Genomic DNA, 10,969 nt, shown 5'->3' with positions numbered 1-10,969 from the left:
GTTGCGGCACATAGGCAGCACCAGGAATGGCACAGGGAGAGGGGAGGATGCACCTGTGAGTCCGTCCCTGTCCAGAAACATGATGTACAGTAAGAAAAGGTTTAAAACCTCAATTAAAAGGTGCCATTTTTATGATGAGCCCAGCCCTAAACTCACTGCAGCTATGGTGGGGTTTTTATTGCCGGGAGCTGGCAAACGTCTCGTTAAGAGCTTGTCAAGAGCAAACTTCTGGGAGACCTTGCTCTGGTGTGTGGGTAGCATCTGGGAGCCAGCTTGGTGCTTTCCCCACTTTTTTTTTGGAAGTGGGGTTACTTCTGTCACCTCTGTCCGCTTGCTTAATTGCAGCCATCTTGATCAAACGGCCCCCAGCCCCCTCTCCCTCCACAGCTCTGGCTATTCACTAATTGAAATGCCTAATGAGGTCCCAGGGGTCTCCTGCAGAGATGGAGCTAATTAGGGGCTCCGCCATGAACCCGGCGAGCAGCAGCAAATGAAACGAAGGTTTCCTCGAACCTGCTTTTTTGCGAGGGGCCGAGGGGAGGGCGCACCAGATGTCCTGTTTCTCTGCTCCGCACCGGGGTAAGGCTGGCGCTCCGCAGACTCCAGGCTCCTGCCAAAGCAGCTGGTGCAGAGGCAGTGGCTACACTTAATACATTTTAATTAGCATCATTAAATTCTTCCATTTGCTAATTGTTTCTCCTTTTGATCCTTTATCCTGACCAGATTAGCCCTCGGGGGAAAGGGACAGGATGGGGGATGCAGACACTCTTGACAAGGTGAGGACTTTATTATCTCTGAGTGTGGGGTTGTCAACAGACCTTGGGACACCACGCTAAAATGCCCTGGATGGTGCTAAATTAAAGGCCAGATTTGTGTGTCCAGCCTGTTCTTGGCTGTCGTGGCTATCCTTGGAAAGAGTCATCCCCAGAAAGTGACATCCCACAAGGATTTATGAGAAAAGACAGTACCAGACTAGGAAACCAACCAAAACCTCGCTTAAGTTTGAATGTAAAGGAGTTGTTTTTCAGGCAATAAAGGACCAGCAGCTGCCATCACATTGGGAAGCAGCTGGGTGGGACCAAAAGAGAATTTCCTCCTTCTGCTTTGCAGCAGGCACAGATAATAATCCTCAATCCTCCTTCTTTTTCCTCCTACTAGTCTACATCCGCGTAATCACGCTGAAGCCAGAAGCAACTTCCTTTTTGTCCACAGTGATGGCAGCTTCGCGTTCCTCGGGCTGCGTGGAGAGGGTGCAGCCACACGGAGGTTAGGTAAGGTCGCTGGTCCTGTTTATCACATTTTAGCCAAGAAAACTGTTGAAGGAAAACGAGCCTGGTGTGAGCCACCAGGCGCTGAGCTGATGTCAGCCTCGTACTTGGTATTTTGGGCAGAATTCTGTTCCCAGATGCATTGTTGTAAATCCAGAGGAACTTGGCCTCTGTTCAGTTACTCTTGACTTCCAGGGGTGTGAGTGAAAGCCGAACTGGCTGGGCATGAGAAATAGCCTCGCTTGTCTGTTTTAAATCTCAATAAAAGCATTGGGCCAACTGTTCTTCTGTCTCCTTAGAAAGGCAGGCATGGGCAGAACTGAGCTGCTAGGATTATTGGAATGTATTGAATTGAATAGAGGATTGGGAAAAAAAAAAGAAGAAAAATCAGCCACATAATCCATCATGCTCTGAGGCCAAGTCAGGATTATTCCCCAAAGTATTATCGCTGTGCGGGACTCATTTGGTTTGCATGTTAAATGACATCGTGATATTTTTCTGTGTTTTAGCATTACACGGACTGACTGGAGCAGCTAACGAATTCGTGATGTTATTGTGATTCCTTCTGGAGACATGTGAGACTTTGCTGCTTTTCTTTCAGCACTCAGCACTGCAGGATGCCGTGTTATGGATGAGACAGCTCCGGTGACACCAAGCAATAGTGGGAAGCACACATGGTCTGGAGCGGTTAAGCACCAAGGAAGTTCATCCTGGGCAGAGATGAAGGCAAATCCATTGATCTAAAAGGAAAGAAGTTACATGATGGGGAGGACAGATTGGCATTGTTAGTAATAAACCAAATTACAGAGACCTGATGGCATAATTCATGCATCTGGAAAACTGGTATCAAATGTCTAGCTGGTTTGGGAAGGACAGGCAGGGAAAAAGCTGGAGATAAAACTTTTTGAAAAATGATGTAACCCTGTGCCGACATCCCTAAACAGAGGGAGACAGACCTGTGCAAGGTCACTGCGTAGCAGTATATAAACACGAGGAAAACCCAGGAACCCCGAAAAGCCATGGCTCAGCAGATATATGCTGGAAAAGGAATACAGCAGGAGGCAAACCCTCTGAGAAAGTCTTGGACAGCAGGTGGGGGCAACTTTTGGACACAGCAGGTGACGTACAGCTGGAAGACAACCACAGATGACATCAAACACAGCTCAGGGACACCCAGTGCCACAGCCACCTTGACTCGCTACGGTAGGTTCGCAGTTCATGGACCTGAGGACATCAAATCCACCTGAGGAGCTCAACTATGGGCTCCAGACCCCTGTAGCTGCTCAGACCATGGTAGAAGGATGATAGGTGGATTTGGGGATCTTTCTACATTTTGGTTTTATCTGCATCAAGTACAGGTCAGTTTCTATTCTAGGCAGTAGAGCAGGAGGTTGGAGATAGGTAGGATTATCAGTAACACATGATGAAATCCTTACGTTTGTTCTGCTGAACAGGCTGGAGGATCATCCCCAGTTTGGGGCAGTACCCTTCAAGGTGTGGAGCGCCTGGAGAAAGCCCAGAAGAGAGCAAGAACACAACCTACAGGAAAATATGGACATTCAGTCCGGAGAAGGGAGACCTAACAGTCTTCAACAGGTAAATTATCTACAGAGGAAAGGAGTAAATAGTCCTTGGTGCCCACGGAGAGCAAAAAGCTGATTTTCTGCTGCTGGTGGGAAGAGGTGTAGTTGAACAGGACAAGTCTAGCCTGTCCGAAAAGAAAAATAAAAGGTTATCATCAGAGCCACTGGACTGGCCACACTCCCCTGCTGTGGCTGTCGTCCTCAGGAGCACTTTTGGGAAGCAGTCCTGAACCAAAGGAAGGGAAATTAGCCCCGATTTCTCGCCAGTCACCCCCCTGCCACGGACTGTTTCCTCCCCCATAAGACGGGGGCAGCCACAGGGCCAGGCCACCATCCAAACTGGGTCGAATTCGGGGGCAGGCGGAGAGGACCTGGCCCTCAAAGCGCGTCTGATCGACCCCGTTTTGGGTCGCTGCTCACAAAGTCCCAGCACTGGTTTGCCAAGGCCTGGAAACAGACCCAAAAATGGCAGGTTTTATCTCAAAATGCTGCTTTTACCCCAAAGATGGAGCAGTTTCGCTGAGGCAGCCGTGCCCGCAGCAAGGCCGGCGGTGGGATCCACGCCTGGCACACGCCGTGGACAGTTAAGCCCCGCCCTCGATTTGCATAAGCCCCACCCATTTTGACCGAGCAATCTCCCATTCACCCCCAGCCCCACCCCGATTCTCCACAAGCCCCGCCCCAATTCCCACAGGCCCCGCCTCTACCCACCCTAAGCCCGCCTCCGCCTCGCAACAAGCCCCGCCTCAGCGTCTTGCAAGCCCCGCCCCCGGCTCGCCCCAAGACCTGCCCCAATCCCCTCAGCTCCGCCCTCTTCCGCTTAAGCCCCGCCCCTTCCCTTGTCTCACACCCCGTCCACCCGCGCGCGCAGCCGTTCTCGCTCCCGCGCGCCTTCTCTCGCGAGATCTCGTCCCGGAAGTAGCACCTGTCCTAGCGGAAGCGGGCGGGCCGGCCCGTCGGTGGCGGTGAGCGCCGTTACTCTCGGGCCGCCATGCTGCTGCGGCTGCTCTTGCTGCTCTTAGCGCTCTGCGCCGCCGCCCGGGCCGAAGGTGAGAGGCCGGCGGAGGGCGGCTGGGGCGGCCCTGGGGTGCCCGGGGCGGGGGAAGGCGGTGAGAGGGGTGTGTGGCCGGGGGAGCCACGGCGGGGGTTGCTGGGCGAAACCGGCGGCGGGGAGGGCCGCGGCCCGGGGCGGGGGGTCGCTGGGGGGGAGCGGTTGGGCTGGGCGCTCGGCAGTGCCGGGGAACGGGAGGAGCGAAGCCAGAGCAGCGCTCGCCCTCGGGCCTGGGCTGGTTTAGGGAGGCTCTTCTGCCGCTGGGCCCCTCCTGCGTGTGGTGGGAGTCCCGGGGGGGGGGGGTGGGCTCCCTCGGGGGCAGCCTGCCGCCGGGCTTGTTCCCCTCACCTGTCTCCCTTGCGGGGGAGTTTCCTTCCGCTTTTGGCAGCGGTGGGGCTGCGTTGGCCGGGGAGGTGTCTCAGCCAGCCAGGCATGCTGCTTACACCGACTGCAGGGGTGGGCGGTGACTGTGAGCTCTGTGTGTTTGCTGACAGCTGAGGAGCAGAAGACAGACCAAAGGGAGTCCAGCAAAATGTCGGCAGACACTGGGAGATCCCTCCAGCTTGGAGCACCAGGAAATGGCCAGGAAACCCAGGGGGATGAGCACCTGGATGAGTCCAGAAGGAACAGAGAGCCGCGCTCTGTATCAGATCTACCCAGCGAGGAAAAGTCTAAAACGAACACAAATAACAGAGAGACGACGGATAAGGAGCAGAAAGACATGGATGAGTCTGGCCGCAATAGCAGCCCAGAGAAGCAGACCGATGGCCAAGACAGTAACACAATAACCACCAACAAACAAGGCAGCAGCACTGGTAGCCAGGCCAACAGCCAGCCTAGCAACCCCAGTAACGGAGCTGGCAACAACCAGGAGCAGGGCAGCAACCAGCAGCAGGGCAACAACCCAGGCAGCAACGGTGGGAAGCAGGGCAACGACCAGGACAGCAACAACAAGAATGATGACAACAACCGGGACAGCAGCAACAAGAACCAGGGTGACAACCAGGACAGCAATAACAAGGACCAGGGCAAAAACCGGGACAGCAGCGAGAAGAACGGGGAGAACAACGGGGACAGCAACAAGAAGAACGGGGAGAACAACGGGGACAGCAACAAGAAGAACGGGGAGAACAACGAGGACAGCAACAAGAAGAACGGGGACAACACCACAAACAGGGAGAACAACAGGGACAGCAACAACCAGAACAAGGACAACAATGGGGACAGCAGCGACAAGAACCAGGGTGACAACCAGGTCGGTGATAACAAGGACCAGGGTGACAACCGGGACAGCAACAACAAGAACAAGGACAACAACGAGAATGAAAGCAACAACCGGGACAGCAGCAAGAAGAACGAGGACAACAACCAGGACAGCAGCAAGAAGAACGAGGACAACAACCAGGACAGCAGCAAGAAGAACGAGGACAGGAACAACAAGAACGGGGAGAACAACGGGGACAGCAACAACAAGAACGGAGACAACAACGGGGACAGCAACAACAAGAACGGAGACAACAACGGGGACAGCAACAACAAGAACGAGGACAACAACCGGGTCAGCAACAACAACAACCAGGGCAACAACCAGGGCAGCAATAATAAGGACCAGGATGACAACTGGAACAGCAACAACCAGGACCAGGGCAGCGACGCAAACCAGACTAACAACCAGCGCAGCAAAACCGGGAACCAGGAAAGCAACATCGAGAACCAGAACAACAACAAGAACCAGGGCAGCAATGGCAATAACCAGGTTGACAACCAGGCTAATCAAGTGGGCTCACTGAAAGATAAAAATGGATTACTACAGTCAACTTCCTCCGCTACTGAAGGCAACAGATTTTCAGACAATGAAGAAGGCACCAGAGAGGAAGAGGATGAGGCTAAAAAAGGCAGCGATGCCTCCTCCTTTAATAAGGAGAGAGAGAAGAGCGTTCCTTCTCCCCCCAGGGACCAGTCGGAGAGCAGCCACTTCTTCGCCTACCTGGTGACCACAGCTATTATTGTTGCTGCCTTATACATCGCGTATCACAACAAACGCAAGGTGAGTGGCTGTGCTCCTTACCCAGGCTCTCGACGTCTCCCCTGTGGTTTAGGAGCTTCCTTTCTTCTTGCTGCAGATTGGGACCTGCTTGGTTGAAGACCTTTCCCCTCACCCTGACTTTTGCTTCTCACCAATATCTCCCCCTTGCTGCATGGTGTGGGTTTGATTAATATTAATTTGAGCCTCGGTCTCAACAGCTTTGGGAGGAGCAGAGAGGGTGTTGTAACTAGGAAAGGGCTCAGATCTCTGGAAATTGGGTAGCTTCAGCTCTGGTGGTTATTTGCAGCTGAGAGAGGTGAAAAGGAAAAGATGTGTGAAGTTACCCTGTATTTTGCTCGATCACAATGAGTTTTCTATAGCAGGTTGCAGAAGACTTGTCCTTAAATAGTCTTGCATGGGATGATGTAACTCAAATGCTCTTTCGCTGTTTTTTTTGTTCCTCCTGCAAAGCTATTTTTGAGGTAGGAGAAAGAGAACAAATTCTTATTTTTGTTCTGCATGTGAGGCAAACCTCATTATCACCTGCTTTCAATCCTAGCTGGGTTTAAATATTGGCATTTATCTGAGTGCTTTTTCAAATGAAGTGTGGTCACTAGAAGGAGTTAAGTGAAGCTGGTCTTTGGCCCATTAGAAAGTGCCTGCGTTTGAAGTGAGAAAGAGCTTACTTGCTTACTACTGTCCCACTCACCTTGTCCCCACTTCTTTCTCCAAAGATCATTGCTTTTGCTCTGGAAGGGAAAAGGTCGAAAAGTGGTCGACGGCCCAAATCTGGTGATTATCAGAGACTGGATCAAAAGGTAAGATCTACCTGAAACGGGTGCTGCCTCACCCCGGGAGCCGGGCAGGCTGAGAGAAGGGGCTGCGGTGCCTGGTGTACACTGTAAATGCGATATATTTGCCATTCACATTAGAAACAGTCACAAAGCCCCTGCTTGGTTGGTATGGAAAGCAGATTTTTTTTTTTTTTTTTTTTTTTTTAGCAAAAACCCCTCTCTTAGTCTGGAAGCAGGGTTTTGCCAGAAAGTGGAAGCAGTATTGTTGAGAAATGATGGCAGAGCTAACACAGGGCAGAAGTTTGTGAGTCTCTAGGTCAGGTGTGCTTAAGAATAGTTTGTCACTGACTCAAATGACTTTTTCAAAGTTTTTAGTGGGAGAAGGGTAGGATGTGGGGAGAAGTCTCCTTCTTCTTCTCCTTGAAACTTTTTTTCACCTGCTGTCCTTGAATTCAGAAGTGTCTGTAGTTATTTTCTGCAGTGGGAAGAGGAGGAAGAAAATAAAAAAAAGTCACCTGAAGCTGAAACTTAGTCTTTCAGAAGGTTGTCAGCATTTGGGGGATCGGTGACGATCCATTTTCAAATGCCATTAGGGATTTTGCATATAAAACTCAAGGCAGTGTCATCCAGCTTGCTTTTGGCTCTGCAGAGGCACTGTGTGCTGTTGGGAGTGGAAGCTCAGTTCTCTCCCTTCCTGAATTGCAGCTGTGTCTGGCTGGGGAAGCTGTCTGAGGGCCACGGAGACAATTTGCCTGCTTGAGCTTCCCTATTTAGTCTCACCTATATTTTGGGAATTTGTTTCCCTTGCCAAGAATTTCCTGACTTGTCCCTGAGGCACAGTAAGGCAGCCAGGCAGTTAGAAAGAGCTTGGTTTTTATTTGAAAGCACATCAGAGATGCTCAGCCCGCTCAAACCCTGATTGTCAGAGTAGAAGAGCAATGCTGAGCTTTCAAATTTTTTTAACTTTTCTTTGTGCCTTTCCAGATCTAGATTCCTCCTCGGATATTCAGCGGAATAATGACAGCTGGCAATGAAAATGCAGGAACACTGGGACACCCACCGACTCCCCTGCTGTAACGCTCTGAGTTGTAGCTGTGCTGCCGTGTTCAGATTTCAGACAACAGGAAGAAGGGGAAATGGTTTTAGTTTTGCACCTGCACCTTGGTAACGTTAAACCTCTCACTTCCTCAAAACATGTTTTTCCTTTCCCAGCTGCCTGAAGATGAACTCGTTTTCCGCTTGGGCATCTGGCTTCTAGCCTGTGACCCAGGAAAAAACAGTCCCCAGCACTTGACAGAACTTTTGTGTCCAAATGAAATGGAATTCGCCATCTACTGTACTGACGTCACCTCTTGGGAGGGGAAAAAAAAAATCTGCCTGCAAAATGAGCCATGTGACTCTTCCCCTTCCAGAGTCATAGAGCTGCCTTTGTAACCAGCACAGTCTTGCTTGAGACACAGACATTCTCCTCTTCTGTCCATTGTATTTGGATGCTAAAGTTCGGAGCGTGACTGATTGCACTAGTTTGGAAATGATCTGCCAAGGACTCTGATTTGATTTGATTTTTTTTCCTCTCTGTGATGAAGACAATGTTAGAGTTTATCATCTAGATTCTCTCTTTCATGCACATCTTTGGAAATGCTGGAGTAGTCTTTGGCCCTTGGGTTGTAGCTTAAATTTCCTCACCCACGTCTTATGCTCCAAGCGGGTCTTTTCCCTCACAATCCCCAGAGTTCAGATGTTTGCACTAAAGGTGACAGTTGCAGTTTGATGCTGTGAAGGAGGGCAGGTTAGGCTTAGAAAGCTTTGTGCCAAATTGCCGCAGTGTAGTTGTAGCAGACTTTGCCTTGGAAGATTGCTTTCCTCCCCCTTGTAAAATGTAGTTATGTGGTAATGTAAAATGTACGGTAAACCTGAAGGGTTTGTGATGAATGAAACTTGCAGTCCTTCAAACCTCTTCCTCAAAAACGCAGTACTGAGGCTCTGGAGTATTCCCCTCCACAGAATAGAGCCTCCATTGGTTGTAGAGCTCGCCACGACTGAGCACTCAGAGTTGGCTCTTGCTGGAGAAGTGCTGCTTTCTTGCCCAGTTGAGAGGCAAGGGGGCTGCTTGTCCCCTGGGTTGCACAAGCCTTGGCAGCGCTGCGCCTGCCGAGCGCCTCTCGCCTTGGGAAACCGTTGTAGCCCACGGCGCGGGCGCCGTCTTTTTCTGCCTGTGAGTCACCACGGGGCATCTTCTCCCCAAGGTCACCTCCTGAGCAGGTGACTGACATATGAAAGGGCTTATTGTATTGCCGGCACAACCTCTTCCTGCTCTTCCATGGCTCTGCCGACCCCGGCTTTGAGAAGTTTTGTGTGGTTGAATGTACACGTTACTGGCTGCTTGTCGCTGAGCTGGTCACTTCGATATTACTGTGGAGCACTTAAACTAGGGCCTGGGACGTACTGGTTATATTTAAGGCTGCAAAATGTGTTGATTCACAAGTTATAGCTGTGAGGTTGTTTTTATTTTTGTAGTTCTACTCCAAAGATGTTTGTTTGAGATGGGACGTTTCTCAAGAGGGCATGAAGTGCCTGCCTGGCTCACGCTTTTGTTTTTTCCAATATGGGCAAAAAAAAATTGGTATGAGGCATCTAGAGCTCTTCACACGGGTACCCATCTTATGCCCAAAGCTTGTGCCAGCCGTACGTGAGTCGCCCTCTCCGTGCACTTGCCGACTGACTGCACAGGAAGAATCCCGGTGGGGTTAACTTCCCTCCAGCTGTCTGCGAAAGCGACTCGGGGGATGAGGCCAGCCTTTTTCCGGCCTTCCCGAGGTTGTGAACAATTGGTAATCTGCCCTGTGGTTGCTAAAGATAGTCATGTTTGACAAGGGCAAAGACATTTCCTTGTCTGGACATGAAAGCTACAGCTGTATTTTTCTTTTCCTAGCGGTTCATTCCCCACATAAGAGGGGAGAAGGGGCTTGACCCTCTCCTAAAAGAAAAATCCTCTTTCTTTTTTTTTCTTTTTGCTGGCTGTTAGCAAGCACAAAGAGTGGGAGAAAGTCCCTCTTGGCTTTAAATAGCTTTCAAGGTTTCCGTAGTAAACTTTTCTGATGCTAAAAGTACTTGCAGAAGCTATTTCGGAGAACAGGAGTGTGAGGTGGAGGGAAGAAAAAGGAAAACAAGTCTGGGAACATAACCCTTGGGGGAAATGTGCCTTCTGAAAAGGGTGGGAACTCCTGCAACAAGACTCCACTGTTTCAGAGATCCCATAGGATAAGTCTGAGGCTCGCTGTTGTGTGGTTGATTTATGGACAGGATGCGGGGTGGGAGGGGGTGCCTTTTGTCTAATGACAGTGGGGGAAAAAAAACATTCCAACATGTGAAATACCATATGCTTCTGAGCTGCTCATTCCTGAATTTTTAGAGTGTGCGCGCTGTTTTCCTGCTTCGTTCTATTTTTTTTAGTTGAAAAATAATTTACAAAGGGTTTTTTTTCACCATCTGCTTGCTTTTCTATCCCGTGAGCTTTTTCAAATGCCTTTCAGTCTTCTGTCGTTCCAAGTTGTGTTGGAAATCCCACCACCGTTACCAGCAGTTAGTTAGCTATTAACAGCAAGCCGAAGGGAGTGAGTTCTTTGGAGAGCAGGACCGTCATACCTCAAACATCAGGCTGGACTGAGCATGAGTGCGTTCATCAGGTTAACGAGGATATACGTCAGGTCTCCGTGGGAGCTGTTGGTTTGCTCAGTGCCTGGCGTGGCTTTGGCAAAACCGAAATGCCCCGTGCCTGGGAAGTGCAGGGTTTGGGGAGAGGCAAAGCTCACACCAGGCTAAATTGAGGGGACTTGCCCCTAAATCTCCTCCTGTCCAGCAGTTCCCAAGGGTGGCGTGTTTCTGGCAACAGTCACTGTAATTGTCCAAGCTGTGTGAAACCTCTGGGAATGACTCCCAGTTTGTTGATTTTTATGGTATTTAAATTTATGCAATGTGTTTCAAATGGGTCAAGGTGCATGTAACCTTTTCCCTTTGGACAAAACATGTTTTTTGAACGGATGGTATCTGTCGGTACATAGGGTTTTTTGCCAAATGTTACTACTTTTAGGCCAGCTGCCTTGCCGGTTTGATTCAGCAAATGTTTTTTTTTCTGCTGCAGTGAAATGCAACTTGCTTTGAAGGATCAGAATTTTTATATTTCTTTGTACTTTTTTTTCTGTGTGGTGAAATCAATAAATGGATTTAAAAATAAGAGCATTGAGTTT

The 10,969-nt window shown here is 50.1% G+C and overlaps 1 protein-coding gene across 2 annotated transcripts; it reads left to right on the top strand.

Moving 5' to 3' along the window:
* The first annotated feature begins 3,764 nt into the window (after nucleotides 1–3,764).
* Nucleotides 3,765–10,956, top strand: TGOLN2 (trans-golgi network protein 2). Of its 2 annotated transcripts, XM_030034749.2 has the most exons (5): nucleotides 3,765–3,912; nucleotides 3,943–3,960; nucleotides 4,397–5,949; nucleotides 6,663–6,746; nucleotides 7,707–10,956. In XM_030034749.2, the coding sequence occupies exons 1-5, from the start codon at nucleotides 3,843–3,845 to the stop codon at nucleotides 7,710–7,712; spliced, it is 1,731 nt and encodes a 576-aa protein (XP_029890609.1). In that variant the 5' UTR covers nucleotides 3,765–3,842; the 3' UTR covers nucleotides 7,713–10,956. The 2 variants fall into 2 exon arrangements, with proteins under 2 accessions (XP_029890609.1, XP_029890610.1); XM_030034750.2 differs by lacking the exon at nucleotides 3,943–3,960 and having other exon boundaries at nucleotides 3,765–3,900.
* The last annotated feature ends 13 nt before the right edge of the window (nucleotides 10,957–10,969 follow it).

The sequence above is a fragment of the Aquila chrysaetos genome, chromosome 13 (assembly GCF_900496995.4).
Source record: "Aquila chrysaetos chrysaetos chromosome 13, bAquChr1.4, whole genome shotgun sequence".
Classification (NCBI taxonomy): Eukaryota; Metazoa; Chordata; class Aves; order Accipitriformes; family Accipitridae; genus Aquila; species Aquila chrysaetos.
Note: the sequence above shows the minus strand (reverse complement) of the source record. Positions and strands in the feature narration are given on the sequence as shown.

What these genes read in the sequence shown, in the direction of transcription:
- TGOLN2 (XM_030034749.2), top strand. Translation starts at nt 3,843, where the DNA reads ATGCTGCTGCGGCTGCTCTTGCTGCTCTTAGCGCTCTGCGCCGCCGCC. An exon ending in CGTATCACAACAAACGCAAG is followed by an intron (nt 5,950 to 6,662) that starts GTGAGTGGCTGT and finishes CTTTCTCCAAAG; the next exon opens with ATCATTGCTTTTGCTCTGGA.